Here is a 24,802-nt window from a genome sequence, read left to right as displayed (position 1 = left end):
CCCTAAATTATTTCTTCTTTTTTTATATTGTTCTCCTATGACGTCACAGTCTGGAAAATCAACCAACTATTTTTGACATCTGTGCAATTCGATCTGCTAATGAAGGTTTTATTAATTTAAATACATTTGACTTCTGCTCATTCATCCATACATCATCCACACACAGTGTAACGTGAGTCATGTGACTCTGTCACTCGAAGCCACTGACTGTGTGCAGAAGCCCCATTCTGTCATCCTGCTGATGACACACACACACACACACACACACACACACACACACACACACACACACACACACACACACACACACACATTCTGCTCCTACCTGAGCTTCTGATGTTTTAGTGGAAGAAGCACTCACATATTTTAAGAAGCAGTACTAATACTACAGTAGCAAAAGTAAAAATACTTATTCTACATAAATGACCAATCCAGCCAGCTAACCAATCAGAGCAGACTGGGCTCTGGTTTTCAGAACATGTCACAGTAGAGGGTAAAAACATAGAAAAATGAAACCTGAAAATGATCATAATAAAGCCCCTTTAGTTCAGCAGTACTACTAGTGTTAACTATTAGTACTACAATTAAAACAATATATTGTTTTAATATTGTCTGCTTATCTGTATTATTGTGTTGCATTGTTGGAGAAGCCTGTGACCTAAGATTTTCAACGACATAATTACTCTGTAGCTATGTTAGTTTGACAATAAAGAACCTTGAACCTAAATACTCTGTTACATGTTAACGCCCTTCAAGGTCCTGTGACTTAAATGTCACCTTTTATGCAAAATCCACTTTTTCATGTCATTTATACATAAACATGTGTCCCCTCTGTGGAAAGAGACTCTGAAAGTTTCAGGAACAAAGATTCTCTCTCTCTTTGTCCTGATCCATTTATATAAAAACCTGTCTGAAAATGAGCTGGTCAGATTTTGGCCACTTTATGATGTCATAACGATTTTTTGGCTTGTGTAACCATTAGCCAATCACCAACCAAGGTAACCCCCCCCCCCCTCCTCCTAGAGCACCATTGTGTTCTTTTTAACCAAATATCTCTGAGGGGCATAATTATTGATGCATTAATGTGTTAATCACTGTAATATCGCAGCTGATAAAGGTGGTGTTCATTTTAATTACTTTATATAGTGCTGTAGTTACATTCCAGTCTTCAGGTGATTGAAGTGGTGTCAGTTTACTGTAACATATTGCAAACGTGTGTGTGTGTGTCAGATTACAGCTCATAGCTCATAATGAAAACCCCATACACACAGATCGATGACGGGTAGTTTGACTGTATAGTGGATCAATATTCAGCAGATGTTTACACACACACACACACACACACACACACACACACACACTCACACTCACACATACGTCTATACTTTTAAGGACCCTCCATGACATAATGCCCTTAAGCAAAAGTCTAAACCTAAAAAAACCCGAACAATGTGTCTTAGCTCCTTATTTTCCAAAATGCTCCTACTTTTTCCCTAATTTTTCTCCAAACGCACTTTCATTTTTTTCCCTCAAATCACAATAATGTCTTTGCTTCCCAAAAAACCTATTTCTCATCTAAAAAAATAAATCCAATATAATATTATTTATAACAAACATCCTCAATTCCTTAATTATGATTTATTTTTCTCACTTACATAATCTTTCAAAAATATTTACATATTCTAACCCCTTTTTTGCCAAATGTTCCCATGTTCCAAAATCATCAATACCTTTAGAAAAATCCACATTTGTCAATAATTTCTAAGAAAATATATTAACTATCCAAACTTTCCCAAAATATCAATGTTTTCGCTAAAAGCACTGGAAGCAAATGTGCATGCACGCGCCCTTGCTGTATGTGTGTCGGGAACGCGCAACTGCAGCAGTTCAGCGTGTGTAGGGGGGGGAAGGGGAGGAGGGGGGAGTGTGAATGTTACGAGTCACTTCTCATTCCACTAATTTAGCAGAGAGAGCTGAAGAAGGGGGCGGACTGTCGAGGCTCTGCAGCAAAAACACCAGAAAACCTACAGCACGCAAACGCACCGGCGGGCGGGTTCATGTGCTCCAGGTGAGCGGGGAGGGAGAGAGGAAATTACCCCGCAACGTCGATCACTCCTCCGCCTTTTATCCCGGAGATATCACGGAGAAAACTGCACCACACGCACACGGTGTACCGAAGAAACCCCTCCGGACAGCTGCAGAGGCTCACGACCGGGAAGGGGTTCATATTCCCGGAGTGTTTGTTTATTTTCCTTCCGCCCACGGAACGGAGCTCAGTGTTTACGCGGCGGCCGCAGAGAGTGAGGAGCGCTGGGAGGAGGAGGCGCTGCAGCCGGGGAGGAGCGGCCGAGCTGCGGACACACGGAGCAGCTCTCTAGGTGATTTCTTATTAATTTGTTTGGGTAAAGGGTTAATAACACTGTTCGGTGATAATACCTGAAGAGGAGTCTACCGCCAGACTCCACCCCTAATGGGGTAGAAATCGGTCTGTTCTGCAGCCTTGGAGGGTCCGCTCGCACCTGCTCACTGCGGGGGCTGTATGATGTAGCCCCCGCCTCTGCTCCGGTTCTCTACATCACCATCACCATCCTCAAACGTCCACCATCTCTGCCCCCCCCACTACACGCACACACACGCACACACAGACCTACCATGCCGGCAGGGATGAAGCCGCTGGAGAAGTTCCTGAAGAAGCAGACCACGGCGCTGACCCGGGCCGGGGTTTTGTCGGCGGGGTGGCGGATAAAGCCAGCGGGGAACAGGGGCGTCCCGCCGGCGGGCCAGCCTGTCCCGGGTCGTCCCTTTCTTCAGGGAGACTTCACCTGAAAGCGGCCAGGCTCGGGAGGTGTTCAGGTGAGGATTTTCTTTTTTTCTAAAAGATAAACACATTATAGTTGGGGGATTTGTGTGTACCTGCCATGGCCGTAGAAACCTGGACAGGGGCCCCTGGGGCAAAAATTGAACAATGGTCCCCAAAATATAATTGCGAAATGAAACCGGTCTATGCTTTTACACTGAACCGGAAATAAACCAAACTCTTATTTGGGTCGTGTTATCAGGGCAAAGTCGGTTCTGAGGTCCTATTGAATTCCAACTAAATATTTATTCCCTAAACACAGTGTGATGATAATTAGTCTTGTGTGGATCGGCACACCGTCATTTAGGATAGTGTGTTTGAACTGGTTTAATATAAAACCCAACATCTGTAGTTATGAAACCTAAATAAAAACAGTTGTCTGCATTGATCGCCAGGTCATTAGGGTTATAAGGCCTAGGGTAAGGTTATCATTAAAAAGATGTTCGAGCAGTTGTTTTCATCTTTTATTTTTGTGTTTGACGACGATTGAATTCAGTTTTTCAAACACTTTTTATTTAAATGTAGGTTTTGTCTTGCGAAACTTTTCATTAGGGTGCTAGATTATGCCTTTCGATTAGGAAATACCAAGATGCACCTGGAGAGTCTGAAACTTTGTTTCAGTCAGATCCTCATCCGTGGTCTACCTAAAAGGTTATGAATTTAATCTATAGTTGCATCCTTGTTGTACAATCTTTTAACTTTTAAACCGTTGTCCCCCCGCAGCCCAGACAGTGAGGGACCCCCCCTCCTGGCCCTCTGCCACTGGGCCCAGTCTGGTGTCGGTACCCGGCTCCGGCTCTGGGGACGTCCGCAGCCCGTCTCTGTCCAGCGACGAGCAGAGCTCAGAGGCCAGCCTCATCACAGAGTGTGTCGGGGGAGAGGAGGGGTGGAGGAGGCGGGGACACCTCTTCCTGCCGGACACCACCGACAACCTTACCCTCGCTCTGCTGGACAGCGCGGCGGGAAGACGGTCCGGAGTCTGCACAGGTGAGAAGCTTTCTCCGTACGACAAAACCTCGTCTACACTTCGGTGCTCTGCCTTGTGAAGAAAAATGAAATGCAACGATATATTTATGAAATACCTCCATATCGATATTGCCACGACAATGTAGGATTGACTATGGGTGCTTTCACAAAATATTTATACAATGGGATGTGAGATTAAATGGGTAAAGGAGAGAACATTGTGGTATAAAACTACATACATTTACTCGAATAAAGCCTTTAAAACATAGTAAGACACTCATGCAATATTACGATATCTCAAATCTATGAGGATATCTAGTCTTATATCACAATATCGATATGATTTTGATAAATAGCCCAGCCCTAACATGTGAATGTCGGCTGTTGCTATTTACAGGGTTCATACTAGGGATACAGGATTTTAAAACAAATATATAATTGCAATTTTTAAACTTATCCTCCTCTAGTTCTGAAAATATTCACAATGTTTTTTGAAAGCTTACCTATTCCTAACCAGAGGTGGATAGATATTCAGATCCTTTAGTTGCCTAGAAGTGAAGCTTATTTACAGTCTTCTCTTTCTCAATGTAAGTCAATGGGAAAAATTGTTTTTGGGCCCATTGACACCACGGACTGACACTACATTTGTAGTGGTATTACATATCGTATGTAAACAGTAGTTGGTTACTATAAGTGTTTATTAAATTTAGAAGAATAAAAAGTATGATATTTCTTCTAAAATGTTCTACAGTAGTACTAAAAAGTAGAATACAATGGAAATACTCAAATAAAACCACAATTATGTAAAGTCATAATTAGGTAAAGTACTTGAGTAAATGTACTAAAGTACTTCCCACTACTGCTGCTATCTATTCTCAAGGCTCTATTGTAACCTGGTGACCTCTATTAATGTGTTGTAATTACGGAGTCGTCTGTGATCTTCAAAACATTTAGATTATATCCAAAATGATAATATTATGACAAAATATATTTATTGCACTTTCATATTTAAAGGTGAGGTAAGTTTGAGAAACCGGCTCGAGATACACTTTTTGTTATATTCCATGGAATGCTCTTAACATCCCGATAGCAATGAATATCTTAAGTGCTTTGACAAAAAATCCATAAAGAAATTTCATCTGTGGAAGCCGTAGTACTGTAAAAAGTACGACCAATCATTTTAGCCGGCCCGGCTAAAATAACTGGATGGCCTACCTGCCTGTCAGCCTTCCATCTGTGCATAAACTTATCTCGTGCCCTCATTGGTCATGTGCGCGTTCGTGTGTGTTGGAGGAGGGGCTCTGTAAGGAAGTGGCAGATTTTTTTCCGGCTGTGTATTTTCAAATTCGAGCGCACTCGAGCTGGTTTCTCCAAATTACCTACCCCACCTTTAAGTTAACAGGGCACTACTTTTAGATCCATCCATCACCATATTATAAAAAATGGACATAACAGTATTTTAAGTGAAACTCCCCGATCCCTGGCTCGTAGTATATGGAGTGTTTCTTTTAAATATGCAGCAGAGTTTTACATAGGCGGAAGACACATTTGAAATCGCAGGCGATTATGTTAATTTCACTGAGGAAATCGCTGTTAAAATGTAACTTGTTAAGCCGCTTAATTTCAATCGCACAATACGTCACATTGGGGCTTCATTCACATGATGTTATTTTGAGTGTTGATTGAGAAGCGACAATGTTAGCATAGCCCTGATGGAACCAAACTCCATTCAGAAAAACAAGCATTCTAAAAGTTGTTTGCTTGTCATGTTGCGGACAAACCAGACAAAACATAAATTCACACTTTTTACAAACCACCATCATTATGGACTTATTTTGGGCATCTTTTTGATCTGTTTATTGCAATTAAATCATCAACATATTTATTTTGGGTTTATATTTGTTTTCATTCTGGCCTAGCTGTGTTTGGCTGCATAGCTTGTATACTAGTTCATATTTTTAAAACACAACTCAGACAAAGATTTTTTGTAATTTTGTTATTGCTTAGACTCATTTCAATTGTTTTCCAGGCTGAAAAGAAAATTCATTTTCCAATGTGTGAATATTCTGTTTTGGTTATTTGATTCGTCACATTAGACATTTTTCACTACACTTGTGAATACCAAAGAAAAATTGATTAATTGATAGTGAATAATTTGTAGCTGCAGCCTTAGACTTCATGCATGAATGTGTAGCGTGCAGAGAGAGAAGGAGCAGCTGCTGCAGGGAGAAGTGAAGGGAACAAATTGAATTTGACATTTTTAGGATTCGTCCTCGACGTTCAGACGACGGTTTCTGTGAGAACATACCAGAACAGGCCTGTTTTCTGCAGGATGCTTTATAGTTCATATAATACAGACTGTTCCTGCAGCCTCAGTGTGCAGCTGTGTGTGTGTGTGTGTTACTCTGTGTGCGTGTCTAACTGTGTGTGTGTGGTTACATAATCACTGCCGTCCTCTTTCAGAAACGCAGCCTGCTTATTACAGCTGAAGTGGGTGTGCATGCATGCGTGCACGTATGTGTCCCTGCAGGAATGTTTGCTTTTGTGTGTGTTTGTGTGCGTGCCTGCAGCAGTGATTGCTGCCTGTAAGTGGCTACAGGGCGTGTTTGTGTCCACGTTTCATTTGTATTTTTCCAGAAATCAAAATCAAAATATGCATAAAATATGAATTTGATAATTAAATATAAAAATAAGGATTCATACAAATCTCGCACAATCCCAGCACACCATTCTCTATTCAAAACAAGGTTATTACCTGTAGGTTAACTGCAGGCCAATCTACTCAGATCACACAAGGCCTTATTGCCAGCTGAGTTATCATGTCACGCTGATGATCAATGTAGCGTTAAAAAGGCAAATGTGTATGCTATTTTTATTAAAAAGGCACATTTGTATACTAACAGCACATTCAGGTTCAGCCGGCTTGCATAAATCAAACAGGTTTAACGTTCAACATCGGACTGGACTGGCAGAACTGGAAATCTACTCTAGTGAACACAAGATGCCCAGAGTTCTTTTGAAATGCTTTGTATCTGTTAATTGCTATCATAATAGCAACATCTGATTATTTGGGTTCATGTAGCTGTATAAAAACAGATTAATGGGGAATAGAGATGTCGATATCTACACAGAGATTTGTGATAATAGAATTTGTTTTAAAGGAGAGGTGTCATGGCCATTTCCACTGATCATAATTCCATTGTTGAGATCTACTAAAATAGATTTATATTGTGCATTTTTCCAAACTCACATTGGTTCCTCATACAGCATCTCTGTAAACTACGTGTATTCACTGAATTTCACTCTCTGCCTTTAACGGCTCGTTGTAGCTCCAATAGCTCCAGCCCCCACCCTCTCTGTGAGCACAGTGTGCTCTGATTGGTCGGGACGTTGTGAATCGCGCTGAACTCCGTGGAGGTGTTGTTTCCTTGTTTAGGATACACAGCGAAACACAGCCAAACTCATCCTGAGCACACACAAACTCACATCCGAAGTAAAAACAATAAGTGTGGCTTGATATTGAGTAAGAAAAAGGTTGATAAACGCTGTGAGAATGGGTCTGCAGAGAGAATTTCGCCGCGATCCCAACTGTCTGTTATCAGCCTGCAGCCAGGGAGGAGAAATCAGCAGAGCTGCCTGCTCCCTGCACACAGATGTGTGTGTGAGGAAGTCCGTGGATTGGTCAATTTGGACCAATCAGCGGGGGCTTAACGTAACGGCTCCGCGGACGTAACATAACGGCTCCACGGATTGGTCCATTTCATTCCGGGTACGGCTTGACATCATGCCGTCCCGGAAGAATCAAATGGACAATGACGTATCTCCAACGAGGCGTTTTGGGAAGGTATTTTCTGTGTTAGATCGCTACAGGGTGTACTTTGAGGGTTTTGACTCTGCACACCGTTTACATGCATAAAAACCTTCATAACACACAAGGGGACGGGTAATAACCGGAAAAGCATGACACCTCTCCTTTAATATTTCAGTTTTTGTGTGAACATCAAGATGCTCAGGAATTTTTCACAATTTGTTCAACTGTTCACTGAAGACTTTAAAGCCCTTTCAAAGGACTAAATGTGCCAAGTCACAGATATTTGAGTTTTTAGACAATAATGCTGTGTCTCCTTTCGGCTACTTCCCCTAGTAAACTGCATGTCGTGCACTGTGAACACTTATGCAGTGTGTGAATTCCGACTGTGTAGGGTTGTCTTAAATCACACAGCAGCTGTGCCCTGCCGGAAGTGAAGATTGCTGCTGTTAGCTAGCTAGCTAGGGGACAGCTAGCTAGCTGACAACAATTGTTTGTAGTACCAAATTGCTCAACCCTATACAATTAACAATGACATATTTTCACCAGTTTTGTGGTACGCAACATTAATAGTGAAATAAAAACACATGTATAACCTTTTTATTTGTAGAACTGTGTTCAGAAGAGCAACCTCAACCACAGCTAGACAACTAACTTTTGTTACGTAACCAAGATGGTGATGTTGAGTTTGAGAAGTGTCCAGTGATGCACTCAAAATAGCAAGTACAGAACTAAGCAATTTGAGACACACCATAAGATTAAACAAAGACTGGGGGACGTGCAGGGTCTTTATTTACAAGATACAACTTTATTTTGAGATTATTATCCGTCCTGCTCCTGGTAAAAATGTACAAGAATAACTGTAAACCTGTATATGTTGCTAAATTGTCTTCGAGCTGAAGTCTCCCGTTAAACACTCTATGAATCTGTTTCAGAATAGTGCAGTTAGTTTGTAGGGTTAGGGTTAACTTTCCGGTTGAAAACATTAGCTAGCATGTAGCATGGTTTGAGAGAGTGGTTAGCTAGCTAGCTAAAACATAGCCCTTGAGGTGTTAAAACTCTTGTTTACTCCACCAGTTTCTCCTTTTCCAGAGAAAACTGAGACTAGTTTGCGTTCTTTGACAATGTTTAGGCCATTGGTCTTCCAAGAAATATGACATCTTTCTTTTTATCAAGACGACAAGTAGACTAACTTCAGATAGGTGGAGATCAAAGGGACGTGTTGCAAACACGAGCGAAAATCTCACTACTTTATACTGATATTGAGATTTTTCTGGGACATTAAAAACTCTTGAAAACCAATCTGTTGTATTTTAGTTTACTGAAACCAGCAGAAAACTGGGTATACTTCTGGGTGTTGGAATGTATCTGTTTTGACCGTTGTATCACGAAATCTTGATATAGTGTAAATTATCAAAACAAATGATAGATAATCCATTGGACGCTTTTAAAACTAAAGGGATTTTTGTACGCACATAAAATATTGTTTAGCAGCTACATTAAAAACTATTCTTGCCAATATCGTAGATCAAGTTGACGCTAGCTGTGAGGCAAGGTGACATAGACATACATCTCAGTCCATTTAGCTGACCCTTTAACCAAACCCACTAACAATTACTTTAATTGACAATTGAATGTGTTATTGCAAGAAATATGGTGATGTTCAACACTGTTATTGCATATTTTTCTTTCACCATGCAGCCCTAAAACTCGTGCTCTGTGTGACAGGACTGTAAGAGATTTATTCCTGCCTCCACCTGCCGTCTGTGTGAAGATATTTTAAAGATCTCATTACAGGAACAAAGAGGTTCAGATATAAATATAGCTGTGTGTGTGTGTGTGTGGTTCAGGGTTATTTTCAGCATCTTGAAGACAAAGATAGACCTCATGAGTGTTTCACTTCAATATTTGGTCAAACATGTTGAAGGAAATTCTGCAGTGCATATAAAACAAAGCGTTACATTTTATTAGAGAACACACTTTTACTAAGTCATGAGGACGCCCCGCTGTTACTCGTCACAATCATGAATAATCCACTTCTTGTTAAACTCTCTCAAAGGAAGCATTGTTGTGTGTGTGTGTGTGTGTTTTACGTAAACAACACATCTCAGTAATATTCAGTTTGTCTCTGAGAGGCACGATTGGTCCTCACAGGTTTTATGTCTTTACTGTAGGCCTGCTGCACATTTTAGACACTAAAGATATTGCACTCAAGCATTTCATGAATGTTCACGTCCTGCGATGTGAATCCTCACAATGTGTCTATGTACATCTGTGGAGTGATGAGGCCCGAGCCTAGACGCCAAACTCAAACTATATGCTGCTTCTAATACACTTTTTTGTCTTACACTCCTGCTGCACTGATAAAAAAACATTTCGCCCACACATACAGTTCATTGTAAAGAACCAATACAGAAACAGTTGACAAGATCAAAACAATAATATAATATATATATATATATATATATATATATATATGTATATGTAATACTACAATAATGTAGTGTTTAGTATATACCCGTATTACAGCCTTTTTATACCCAAGTTACGCAGATATTACATCCACTTTACACCGATGTTACACCCACATTTCACCGTAATAACACTGTTATTTCACCCATATTACATTTTTATTACACCCATATTACACATTAATACATCCCTATTACACCCATGTTACCCCACTATCACACCTGTATTACACCCATATTATACCCATGTTACACTGTTATTTCACCTATATTACACTGTTGTTAGACCCACAATACACCCATGTAACAACAATATTACACCCATATTACACCATAATTACACTGTTATTACACCCATTTTACACATGGACACAGCCTATCAAATTACTATCTGCTGTCATGTGTTATTTCCTTTTTCTGCACTTTGGCCCGTCATTTTTCCTGTTTTGTGTGTGTTTCAGGTTTTTGCTCACCGACCTCCTGTCTCAGATAATCTAATAATAATCTAATAATTATCTCCACTTGTCTCTAGTCACATATTTATAATTTATTAATAAAATAATCAAGTCTTAAATTATAGCAGTTACAGTTAAAAGCACATAAAGCATTGAAAGAACACAAACAAACAGACAGCAGTTGCTAGGGGCGACCACCTCACAGTAGTATCACTGAGAATGCATGCAAGCGTGTATCTCGCAAGTAAGAACACCAAGACACACACACACACACACACACACACACACACACACACACACACACACACACACACACACACAGGTGCAGGCGTGTCGAGGCAGGTGTGTGTTTATTTAACGTTACATGCAAATGTAAAAGAGGGGACAAGTTTGGTGAGGATTTCTTCACTGATGCACTTCAAGACTGTTTAATACCACGAGGAGTGCATGCTTTATTGTTATTGGTCTTTATTGCACTAATTATATTACCATTTTAGCATTAAAGAGGCCCTACTATGCTTTCTGGGGGTTTCCCTCTCCTGTATCGTGTTATATAGGCTTTAGTGCATGTAATTGGTTAGCAAAAGCTAAAATCCCGGTGTTTCTCTCCCCCCCCCCCCCCCCCCCCCGCCTGAAATACCTCCATTGGACTCCTTTGTTTACTTCCGTTACATAGTGACATCACTACACAACACACACTTCTATTGGCTGGCGATCCAACACATTGTACATGATAGGGTAAGGGAAATCTATAAGCGGTTGACCAATCAGAACAGACAGAAGATAACTTTTCGGCTATCCGGCGCTGCATGACCTCATGTTTTTTTTTAATTACTTTTATTTTACTTTGCAGCGTGAAGAAAAACATTTAAATCCTTGCCATGTCGTAGCACTTTTAAGACTTTTGAAAGATGTATTCAACACCGGTAACAGCTTTATTTTTAGATGAATTAATTCAGAGCTATTTTAAGATATTTTCAGTTTCTGCAGGAGTTACATTGTTCCTGTGATGCCGGGCGATTGATTCCTGAAGCCACTTCATGAACATGCTGCCCACTCACTCACCTTCCTCCTCCTCAGCTTCCTGTTTGCGAAGATGTGTGTGTGTGTGTGTACTTTGTGTGTGAGTGCAGATACATAAGAGGCTCTTTAGCACCTGTTCACATAGCAACCAGCTCTCAGACAGTGGGAGGAGGAGGGGGGGGGGGGTTTATGTTTTTGATGATATCCATCTCTTAAGTTCAGCTTCTTGTCGTCATTTAACATTTCATACATTGTTAACATAGCTGTTTAAATTAGTATTGTTTGCATTATAAAAACGGTATCACTGATTATTATCATTTAGCTGACCCTTTAATACAAAGTGACTTACAATTAGTTCAATCAAACTCAGCAGGACAGCAAAAACCTGCAAGTATATTAGGCGTGTGGTGCAGTGGGTTGTGCGTTGGTGTTGGGATCAGGGGGTCACAGGTTCAAACCCCACTGCAGTCAGCATGTCGTTGTGTCCCTGAGACACTTCACCCCAAATTGCTCCTGTGGGGATTGCCCACAGTATTGAGTATGTAAGTCGCTTTGGATAAAAAGCGTCTAACAAGTGACATGTAATGTAATGTCATGTCATGTCATGTTATGTAATGTAAGATTAGCTTCAAATAACCCTACCATTTTAAGTGCTGCTTTCTAATGTTTTTAAATTGTTATTATCTTTTTAATTATGACTATTGATTGTTTTTGTATAATTGTTTTTTATTTTATAATTACTTTTATGTTTTTATTTAATTTTTAAATTATGATGAGCTCTCTTCAGAAAAAAAAATATTCGGAAAGGGTCAATTATAAAGTACTATGATGTGATCTCGAATGTAATGTCTTCTACATAAATGTATGTTGAAATCTGCAGGAGGAGAGCTAGTTCACGATAGCCGTTAGCTTTTAACAACTGGCATTACAGTTAAAGGAAGATCCATTGAGTTACATAAAATGAAATTCTTTAAACCAAACATTTGCAAATCTCGAAAGAAACGTTTTTGTTCCATTGATACTGTATATTATTTGCACCTTAAACCTGTGGAACCCTAAAGCTGCAATGTTTTAATAACTTGAAGTTTGACTGTTGTCAGTCTCATGTGGGGCAAATCAAATAAGACAATAATTAAATGTAATGAGATAACGTATTTAAAACCAATTAGCAACTGAGATTACAGAGCAATTACTGCAGATTTGATAATGTAATATACTGTGAGTAGGATGTGTCCTCAGACATTTACTTGTACTGAAGTATTTAACATTGCTGATTTGGAACTTCTACTAAAGTATAGTGTGTGAATACTTTCTATAACTGCAGTATAACCTCTCAGAGCGTGTAGGCGTTTACATCCCATCAGGATTCACACTTTCTCTCCTGTTCCTCCCACGTTCACACCATCTCTCTCTTGCAGCCTCACATGGATTTGACTGCAAATTCATTAATATGTGCGTGTTTCCCATACGTTATATTTTTTATGAACTGATATTAATGAATTATTTCTTGACAGAGTTTGAATCTTAACTTGTTTCAAACAAGTGACCTTGAATTGAATGAGATAGTAGTTTTAATGTGACATTAATAATAATAGGATCATCTGATGTGGCTTTGCGTTCTGAAAGTGTCATATCAAAATGTGGAGTTTCCTGTAAAGCACGCTATAAGGTTTAATTAGGCTTGCCAGAAGTTAAGTGAATAATTGAAAACATAAAGATATATATTACGATTAAAATAGAATTATAATATAAATAACTGCTAATGCTGTTATGCTGTTATTTTCCTTAAGGTACAACGATATATATTAAAAAATAAAATAATACAATAAAAAAGAAATAACTGCTAATGCTGTTTTATTTCATGTAAAGTATAACACATATTGAAAAATATGTATCTTTAAGATAGAATTATGAGGCACAAACGCTCTTTAAATGTAGGATCCTTCATTTTTTGATTAATATTTTTTTAATGAAAATAAACAGTTCTGTGAGAAAATGGAAAATAATGACACAATCAGTGGCAGAAGGAATTTAAAATAAGGAGAAGTTGCGATAAGTTTACAATTTTTAACTTAATAATACAATAAAATACAACGTTACCTTATTGTGGAAAAACAAAGGATCTACAGCTTTTATTTGATTGGGTCAGATGCATATTTAATCAACATATACAGTGGAGGAAATAAGTATTTGATCCCCTGCAGATTTTGTAAGTTCACCCACTTACAAAGAAATGAACAGTCTATAATTGTAATGGTAGGTTTATATAAACAGTGAGAGTAAGACTATCAAAGGAAAATCCAGAAATGTGTCATTATATAAAAGATATCCTTCCTGAGATGTGCACACACCTGGAGACCAGCTACAAGAAGTGTCTGACCTCTGTCTGTCCAACAAGGGTTTCTCCACCGAGTACTAACACAGGTTTTGAAAGGGGATCAAATACTTATTTCCCACAGTTTAAAGGTGGGGTAAGTTTGAGAAACCGGCTCGAGATCGCTAGAATTTGAAAATACACAACCGGAGAAAATCTGGCACTTCCTTACAGAGCCTCTCCTCCAACACACACGAACGCGCACATGACCAATGAGGGCACGAGATAAGTTTGTGCACAGATGGAAGGCTGACAGGCAGGTAGGCCATCCAGTTATTTTAGCCGGGCCGGCTAAAAATGATTGGGTCGTGCTTTTTACAGTACTACGGCTTCCACAGATGACATTTTTTTATGGATTTTTTGTCAAAGCACTTAAGATATTCATTGCTATCGGGATGTTAAGAGCATTCCATGGAATATAACAAAAAGTGTATCTCGAGCCGGTTTCTCAAACTTACCTACCCTACCTTTAACATGAAGTAACATTAAGTAACCCAAAATGTTAAACAGTAAGAGTTGTAGTCATATTTTGTGAACCCATGGAAGAGTACTGTCACACCGGTGTGATCATTCTATAATACACCATTTAAGCCCGGGGGAGAAATGCTAACGCTAACGTTAGCATCGGCGATCTTTTCTACTTCATGCTATCTGCACAAATGGTTGACATTAAACATTAAAACGACCAGGCAGTTCAGAGAGAATCAAAGGAAGGCAGGCAGGCAGCTTTGCATGACATTCTTCTGGACGTGTTTCATTGTGGTGATAGTGAGGGTAGTCAATCCCTTTTTTGACAAGACAGTAGTGACGGCCATCGTGTGTTGTTGTGCAAGAGATGTAGTTCATTGAGCGTTTTCACACAAAAAAAAGTGTTACTTCACAGTTTTACGACACATTTTTTTTTACTTGCAAAATTATCTTTTAAATTGACAAACATCATATGTGTAATTCGTGGCACAATTCAAACGGGATCGAAAGAAAAGGGAGGGACTTCGCCACTCTACCTTCCGGTGGAGCTCCATGGGACCTTATTTCGGAAAAATTATGTATTGAAGTCAATGGGGAGAGAAAGATTATCTTTCGATTCCGTTTGAATTGTGCCACGAATTACACATATGTTTGTCAATTTAAAAGATAATTTTGCAAGTCAAAAAAATAAAAATGTGTCGGAAAACTGTGAAGTAACACATTTTTTTGTGTGAAGTGCTCAATGAACTACATCTCTGGTCTCACACACGTCACCAACACCAAGATGGCTGTCACGTTGGCACATTTCACCTCTTTCTTTCAGAATGAAGTGAAAAGTGTTAAAAGAGGTGAAAATCACTACAAGTCTGGGCGTGTTGAGTTAGTCGGTTCCGTAAGAGCCAGCATGCAGGACCGGCTTTACAAGGTTTCGGTGAGTAACACGAGTGTAATGTGTAACGTTGATGAAATCACTTACGCAACTCTGGGATTTGTAGTCTTTCTAGTTGCGTATTTTTCATAGTCTTATATCTCAACAGTTTTAAGACAAACTGTGACTTTTTTGACATGGAAGGAAATGATTTTAAGATTGGACAAACATCATATTGTAATTCATGGCACAATTAAACACGGGATCGAAAGATACGTTTTCTCTCTCCATTGACTTCAATACACAATCTTCATAAATAAGGTCCCATGGACCGGAGTAGATGGGCGGGACTTCGCCTCTCCTCTGAGTTCCTGGGGGTGGATCAAGCCCCAGGGAAGTGCGCCGGACTCTGATGAAAATATTCGTGCTGGCCAAACGGCGGTACCTAACCACTTCCTTTTGGTTGCCAGGCCCCGGAAACACTTTTCCCATTGACTTACATGGGGAAAGAGTGGTCTGTAAATCGTTGGATAATTTTTTTTAAACTACATAAACTACCCAGTATGAACACTTGTATAGCCCTTATTAAAAACATTCGTTCCTCAAGTTGTAAAATGTGCTAATAACGTTATTCTGAGAGTTATTTCCCTCTGCATTATGAACGCGCATCTAACCCACGGGACCGCGCCGCCCGGCACGTTCATGTTACGTGTTCAGCACTACATGCGTTTATCTTTACCCATGGATGCACAATAAGAACGGACCCATATCGCTTTACTGCCAGCCCACGGAGCTGTAATAATGGATATATTGCACATGTTTGCTGTAATTCATCATTTGTAAAATATTATACTACATGGGCTGTATGATTAAATCTTGTATTAAATAAAGTTAATATTACCGACGTAGATTAACGTCCCCTGTAGCTTCTTATTGCACTAAGAAGCTTATTGCACTGTGTATATATATAAATATATATATAATATAAAATATATAATATATATATATATATATATATATATATATATATACAGTGCAATAATTCTTTCATGCTAAATGAAGCTCTGTTGCTTGGATATCACTAGATCCTGTTACAGCGTAATATAAAAGTACATAACGATTGATGTGTAAATTAGCATAATTACTAGCTAACCGCTAGCTGCTAACTGCCGCCTCGTTAATATCAAAATCTATCATAACAAACATTACCCATGCTGTCATGAACGTGCGGTGCTATTACGTGTACGCAAATTGACGTGCTTGATGTGAACGAGCATTTTGGGGGCATGGTTAAAGTTGCGCATAGCGCTATGAGCGCACATACGGGTACTTCTCAGGCATGCCGGGTAATCTGTGACGTTTCGCTCTCTCAAAAGTTGGGCCATTTTATCATCATGCGCGAATGAGCAACTCTCATAGGAATGAATGAGGCCCCGCCTCCCACGCTGTATCCAGTTCTTATTATACATCCATGGGTGGATTAGGCAAATTAATCCGCTGACATCACTTCTTCTTCTTCTGCTTTGGGTTTACTGGCAGGCCGCAAACCACTTCACGGCGTATACTGCCACCCGGAGTCCCCGGCCGGAAGTCCCCGGAATTGGGGACTGGCTTCAGTAGAAGGGGGTCCCAGCAGCTTCTACTGAAGCCTTCCGAGTAAATTGCCAGAACGCGACACCTCCTCCATCTCCACCGGCTCCCATGTTTTCTTTTATGTTGCCATAAGTTAGTCTCTCTGCGTTTGTGCGCTGGGCTAATGCTAATGCTAATAATGCTAATGCGAGGATAATAAAATGCCGGCTTCACAAAACTTTTTGGGAGTTTTAAGGGGCGTGGTTTGCATTCCTCCCAGCCAATCAGAAATAGGAACCTTTTTCTCCCACGAAAGTCCCTGCTCTCTAGCAGGGACGGAAAAGGGGGTAAAAATGGTTCTGATTAACTAATTTAGTTCAGGGGGCTTTTTGGTGTGAACGCAAATATATCTGAGTTCTGATGAACTATTGTGGGAAAAGTACTCTGTCAGCAGCTTTGGCTTCATGTTGCTCTTTCGTCTTCACTCTGCCTGTACAGCAGAGAAAATCAGGACATGTTTCACTATTTTCTGATATTTTATACACCAAACATTATTAAATCAATCCGTATCAAAAAAGAATGCTTAGTTGCAGCCTTTTTAGTTGAAGACTCCATAAAGACAAACAATACATAAATAATAAATAATATAGAAAATGTGAATTATAATAAAATGAAATATGAATTGGGCAAAGAAAAACGATAAAATGTATCATGTATTTGGGATTAGTCTAGTGTAGTGTTAATTATGAGTACACACACACACACACACACACACACACACACACATACACAACATTCATTCCACTCACTGTCGGTTGTCTCTATGGTAACTGCCTGCAGAGAGGCGGACCCCGACACGCCCACTGCAGCATGCATCCTACGCACACACACACACACGCACACAGTCACACACGCACAGTGTATTTTAGTGAATGCGATCGTTCTGCAGCATTCAGACAGATCTGCAGATTCTTTCAGTTCTGGTTCTGCACATCAGAAACAATATGGCCTACATTTAGTGTGTGTGTGTTTAATTTGCCTGTATGTTGCCTTTTAAATGTATTTGTTGCCTCTTTAAAGCAGTTTGGTATTTACTTTCTGTTTTGTTGAGTTTTTACTAGAGGAAATTAAAAGCTTACTTTCTTCAATTACATGTATTACATTGGAGTTTCAGGGCTTCAAATAACCAATGTTCCCACTTTCGACTACTCTGCTGATTATTTCTATAGTTATACATTTTAAAATGATGTCTTTATACGTCTGATACATTCACATTAATATGACATAAAACAGATAAAAGTATTCATTTCTGAGAGGCTGAAAACAGCATCTAAAGGCAAGGGAAGTTTAATTACATAGCGCCTTTCAACATAAGTGCTTTACAAACAAATAAAAGCAGTTTTAAATATGTTAAAACCACACATTATTACGAAAAAACACTCCAGCAGAAATATATCTTTGGCAGTTTAGAAAATACATTTTATATCATAAGTAATGTTTGGTTGGTGGCTGCTGATCTTGGTGCTGTGTGTTTTTGGGCTGCAACTGAAGGCTTTTTAAATTTCGGATTATTGTTTTGATGTTTAAATATAAAAACATAGTAAAAGATTTCCATATCATTTTCTCAAAGATGAGATATTCACTTCATTAAGATATGAAACAGAACATGTTTTCCAGCCTCTGAAATAGGGAGATGATCTGCTTTTCTCTGACTTCTTTGCATGAAAAGTCTCTTCATGATTTCAGTTCTTTCAAAGGCTCTGGTTTATTTGATCAGAGTCTTCGTGTGTCTGCTTTCTTTTTGGATCGATGACAATATGTTCTGGGTGGTGTTCAGGTACAGTCTGTAAATCTAACCTCTCTGTTTGTCTGTCTCCGTGCAGAAACCTTGCTGGATGACTTCATGTTGACACATCCCATCTTCATGGCGGCCGACAGGTTCCAGCAAGTCCTGCTGCAGCAGTATCCTTCACACACACCCTCACACACACATACCTTCCTTTGTGTCTGCATGGCACGTAATGGACGTGTAAATACGCATGCTGCTGCATTCTGCTCACAACCACTGTTTATTCTGGTTTAATGTAAGCTTTTATTTGAAACACAGTTTGGTTAGCCTCAGTCTTTGTGTTTCCGCGGCCCTGCTCGCTGCCTGCAGGCTCACACTGTCAGCAGCTTTGGCTTCAAGTTTCACTTTCCTCTTCAATCTGTACAGACAAGAAACTCATTAAACAGTGTAAAGAGTGTATCTAACGAAAAACACAAAATAAAAAATGATATAGCTTTGTTAACTAGAACAGAAGTATGTTATACAAAATAATATACATTTTAAACAAATAATATCATTACTTCCCCAATTTATAGAGAGATAGAGATTTTGTAATTTCCTTTTTCCTTTAACTTTTACTTGACTAAACGTCTGAGAAGTTTATATTATTCATGTTTTAACCTTGTACAACACACAATTATTTATTTTTTTAAATCATTACTTTTGGAATTAGTGAAAGAAAATGAAGGAAGTTTATACTGACCGAAAAGTATTTGACATACCTATCCCTACTTTAGACTAGAATAGTTACAGTTGTTTTGACTAAAATAAAGATGAGAGCCTTTAGTCAACTAAAACTTGAGGTGGAAGAAGTACTCAGATAAGTAAAAGTAGCAATACTACAGTGTAAAAATACTCAGTTACACGTAAAAGTTCAAACGTTTCTTAAGTAAAAGTGCAAAAGTATAAAGTATTAACAAAAGTACTTGTTATGCAGAAAGGCACATCACAAACACCATAACTTTATTTTATTATTTATTTTTGGTGCATTAATTCAGTGTTGTACTTGGTAAATGTGAGTTTTATTTGAACTTTAAACACTACTGTTTAGCTTAATTTATAATAACATATGATAATGTGCGATTTATATTTTGTATCCACCTAAATCTGCAAAGTAACTAGTAACTAAATATCAAAAATAAACGTAGTGGAGTAAAAAGTACAACATTTGCCACCAAAATGTAGCAAAGTAAAAGTATGAAGTAGCATAATGTTTGGGTAAAGTACAAGTACCTCCATTTTGTACCTAAGTACAGTACTTGAGTAAATGTGCTTAGTTACATTACACCAGTGGTGTGAATACAGGCTGATCTAAAACAGTCTGGTCTGTGGAGATGTTACAATGAAAGGAGATATTGTAACGGTGAATTAAAGAGCGCCTTCAGTGCGGACAGAGGAGTCATGAAGCAGGATGAAGTGACACTTGCATACCCACCACACAGAGAGGGGGGGGGGGGGTGCAGGACGTGGAGCAGAGAGGTGTGTGGGAGGAAGAAGAGTGGGAGGGATGGATCAAGACAAACACTCGCTGGGGTTATTATTTCTTCCAAAGAAAAACAAACCAGAAAAAACGTCTTTCGTTTCTGTGACAAATAGAATACTAGAGGTGTGTGTGTGTGTGTGTGTGTGTGTGTGTGTGTGTGTGTGTGTGTGTGTGTGGTGTGTGTGTGTGTGTGTGTGTGTGGGTTGTGTGTGTGTGTGTGTGTGTGGTGTGTGTGTGTGTGTGTTGTGTGTGTGTGTGTGGGTGTGTGTGTGTGTGTGTGTGTGTTGTGTGTGTGTGTGTGTGTGTGTGGTGTGTGTGTGTGTGTGTGTGTGTGTGTGTTGTGTGTGTGTGTGTGTGTGTGTGGTGTGTGTGTGTGTGTGTGTGTGTGTGTGTGTGTGTGTGTGTGTGTGTGTGTGATGTGGGTCATCATGGCGGTGTCTCTGAAGCTGAAACATTGAAACTAAATTTAAATATTTAGCAGGGCTGTTTATTTGTATACATTCACAGCTTGCCTGGCGTCATATTTAATGGCTTTTTCACCCTAAAATGAATAAAAAATCATCTAACAAATCCTTTAAAATGTTAATATAAATAATAATAAATGCATCTGATTACATGATTTATTTTTATTTTTTATCCATCAAATGTTTTTATATAATATAACTCGTCATTGTGGGCCTCCCTTTTGTGGAGAAAATGAATTATTATTTTTCTTTAAATAATTATATGAATAATATTATACTATTAATGTAAGCTTTATCCTTATGTTTTAAAGAGTGATAATAATATAAGCTTTATCCTAATATACTATTAGTTAAGACTTCTAATATTTGTGAAGCCTTATCTTAATATTATTGTACACAAATAACAGCTGTAAACAGTCAATTTACATGCAAACACTTTTATCTTTACTTCACTTTATTGATTTATTAATATCTCCTTCATTTTACACATGTTTTTATTTTCCTTTTCCAATCACACATTTAAATGTAAGCTTTTACTTGAGAATTAAAAATTAGCTCTTTTTTGTTTACCATATCAGGATTTTAAATATATTTTATTTTACATATGACATTTCTCTGTCGTTTTAATTCATTAATTGATGTATTATTATTTATTACTTTTCAAACTTCTTTTGTAATGATCTGCCATTTACCCTTTATTGAATGTTTCCCTATTCACTTACAGCCTGTGTAAAATGACCCTCCACTCCCTCGTGTTTCCACCTTAACTTGACTCCCTCAGATTCAACCTGGAGGGGAAGCAGGGCCAGAGGGGAGGGAGGGAGGCGCAGGGGGAGAGGAAAGATGGAGAGGGTGAGGGGGGGATGGACAGAGCGGAGAGGAAGCAGGCGGTGCTGAGCGTCGCCTTCCGATATCTGGACACCTACAGAGAGCTGCTGCAGGAGGAGCGCAACAACAGCTTCCCAAAGGTCAGACCTCCTTATATCTCCTTCATTCTTTTAAACTTTTTATTTCCCAAAAATCGATTTACCCATTGTTTCATTCTACTTTATATTCCATATTCATTTCATTTTTTCTTAAATTATTCCTTTTCTCTTTCCTCAATAAATATATATACTCATTTTTTTTTAATTATTTGATATATATAAAAATATATATTTTTTTAAATACATCTCTATAATTATTTTCTTATTTATTCATTATTTTTCATATTCCCTTATTTTATTTTATTTTTTTAATGTTTTTATCAATTTCCTATGACTTCACAGTCTGGAAAATCCACCGACTATTTCGACACCTGTGTAATCCGATCTGCTAACTAAGGTTTTATTTATTCAAATACATTTTATTTACGCTCGTTCATTGGTTCTGTGGCGTTTGCATGACGTTCACACACACACACACACACACACACACACACACACACACACACACACACACACACACACACACACACACACACACTCACATTTACATATGATAACATATACATATACTTTTAAAAATATGTTTCTTGTCATTTAAGGGTAGAATATTCAGCTTTTCTGCATTAAAATGTATAACAAGTACACTTATGGTTATTTATTGATATTTAGTTGAGTTCTTTTTATTTGTTAAAATCATAGAAAGCATTCCCTAGTTTCTTAAGTAAATCTAATAAACCCTTCACATATTTATATTATGGATGTAATTTATTGTTAAATACTTATTAGTTGTGTTTTAAGAATCAGTTGGGACAATATATCTTATGTATGTACCAAACTATGGATGGTAAAAGTGTTTCCTTAGTATTTCATCTCTATGTTTTTCTCTATTTACCTGCTTATTTACCAGAGGTGAAAGCCCAGTTAATGCTATATTTACAATATGTTTACGGATAAAGACGTTACCATTGGTCATTTTTCGTGAGACAATAAGATTGTAACTTGATTTTCAACCTACATGAGAAACATTTCGGCTGCATAATACATTACAAACTGTTCAAGGTATATAGTATGTGACATTTCTGCATGTGTGTTTGTGTGTGTGTGATTATAGGAGCTATACATGTGTGCGGTTCAGGAGCTGAGTCGGAATCCGGAGCTGGTGGAGGACGTCCTCAAACTGCAGAGATGGACCGAGATATTACACTGCCCGTAAGACACACACTCAAAACCATACACACAGTCATACACACAGAGAACAACACGACGACACTCACAGTGAAACACACTCACTGTCATACACATAGGGCCGTTCTCATTTCATCAAATTCCCCTCCTCGACTCCTATCCTCGTGACTTAGTCCCGCCCACAGGAGATGCGAGCGGAGGAGCCGAGGAGGGGAACCGAGGAGAGAGGAGGGGAAGCAGCAGGCGGTTAGAGAAATGAGAACTCCTCTCCTCTGAGCGGTCATTTTAAAGAGACGTCCATTAATGATGACAGGAGGCACAGCAGCCCTCTGTCTGATGGACAGATGTGTTCATGACCACTTATATATTTACTTCAATTCACAGTGCGGTATAATGAGACAATAACAGGCTACAGATGCGGACACACACACACACACACACACATATATATATATATAAATTACGGGCCAAAAGTTTTATTTACAAGTATTAAAAGTAAGCAGAGGACACCAAACCAACTGAGACCTGTCTGTCCGCTGCATCTACGCACACACTGTACCACACACACCTACACTACACACACGCACCTACAGCTCCTAAAGCATATAATCAGGCTACAGCCGTTGTGTATTTTATTATGTGAAGCACTAAATGGTTTTAGAAAAATATCGACTTTGTTTGTAGATATCTACTAAACTAAAGCAAATAAAGAGAGTAGGCCTGTTATACTGAGTGATATATATTATACACACTGCTCTGCTTTCTGCACGGACCTCACAGCTGTTCTCACTGTAAACATCGCATCGCGATGAAAGCAGTTAATAAAATAATATCCAGGGGATGCATGCAGAGCTGTCATTGGCTGAGATAAGTCCGGCCGTGCGTCACGACTCTTTGAAACATCTCTGTTCCCGGAAATGCATCCACGAACGAGCCGTGGAGGACCGTGGAGGACCCATCAGTGTATCCTCGGTTATAGCTCCTCCAGAGAGCCTCCTCGGTGCTCGAAGTGCATTTAGAGAAATGAGATGTCCTTCAACATGGCGCGCTAAAATTCATTTCCGGGTCACTACCGGAGGACCGAGGAGTCGAGGAGTCGAGGAGGGGGATTTGATGAAATGAGAACGGCCCATTGTCATACGCAATACGCATACAGGACAAAACACACAGTAAACCACATATAGACACTCGGAAAAATACTCCCAGTAACAACAATAATACACAAACTGACACCCACAGTAATACACACAGAAATACACACAGGTAGACTCACAAAGATACACACAGTAATACATACAAACACTCACAACCACACGCAATAATACACGCTCACAACACTTAACACATTAATGGTCACTTATAAAAATACACGTAACATAACACGCTCATAATAAACACAATTATAGTTATACACACTAATACACTCACAATGAAACACACAATCTCCAACATGATATGATGTGTATTAAAAACATAACAAATAAAAAATATCCAATGTATCACATTTTTATTATAAATGAATCAAGTTTTGATAGATTTTTTTTGTCCTGTATTTATTTTATATTCACTGTGTGTTTATTTGTTGTATATTTATAATAATTATCATGCAGTAATTATTATGATATATATATATCATGTTTTTATTATATGTATTTATCATGTATTATGTGTTTATAATAAAGATTTATCACATATTTATTACACATCAATCATGTAATGTGTTTATTATATGTAATATAGGTCTGATGAGGAGAAGGAGATCAGGAAGAAGCAGGTCCGTCCTCTCTTCAGACACTTCAGACGCATCGACGCCTGTCTGCAGCCCAGAGAGGCCTTCAGGGGCTCCGACGAGAGTACGACCGACACACACACACACACACACACACACACACACACACATACACACACACACACACACACACACACACACACACACACACACACACACACACACACACACACACACACACACACACACACACACACACACACACACTCATGCTTCTGTTCTGTTACGACGCACTACACATAAAAGGTCACTAGTTGGCGCTCTA

The 24,802-nt window shown here is 38.9% G+C and overlaps 1 protein-coding gene across 1 annotated transcript in view; it reads left to right on the top strand.

Annotated features, from left to right (window-relative positions):
- The first annotated feature begins 2,559 nt into the window (after nucleotides 1-2,559).
- rapgefl1 (Rap guanine nucleotide exchange factor (GEF)-like 1) overlaps nucleotides 2,560-24,802 on the top strand; it is a 35,256-nt gene continuing 13,013 nt past the window's right edge. Inside the window, exons 1-6 of the mRNA XM_034143437.1 lie at nucleotides 2,560-2,853; nucleotides 3,581-3,844; nucleotides 18,746-18,824; nucleotides 21,419-21,605; nucleotides 22,675-22,772; nucleotides 24,489-24,601. Coding sequence (XP_033999328.1) covers nucleotides 18,766-18,824; nucleotides 21,419-21,605; nucleotides 22,675-22,772; nucleotides 24,489-24,601 — 457 coding nt within the window. The 5' untranslated portion in view covers nucleotides 2,560-2,853; nucleotides 3,581-3,844; nucleotides 18,746-18,765. The remainder of the gene's footprint in view (nucleotides 2,854-3,580; nucleotides 3,845-18,745; nucleotides 18,825-21,418; nucleotides 21,606-22,674; nucleotides 22,773-24,488; nucleotides 24,602-24,802) is intronic.

This window comes from Trematomus bernacchii, unplaced genomic scaffold (assembly GCF_902827165.1).
Source record: "Trematomus bernacchii unplaced genomic scaffold, fTreBer1.1, whole genome shotgun sequence".
Lineage (NCBI taxonomy): Eukaryota > Metazoa > Chordata > Actinopteri > Perciformes > Nototheniidae > Trematomus > Trematomus bernacchii.
The sequence above is the reverse complement of the archived record's forward strand: the minus strand, read 5'-3'. Positions and strand labels throughout refer to the sequence as shown.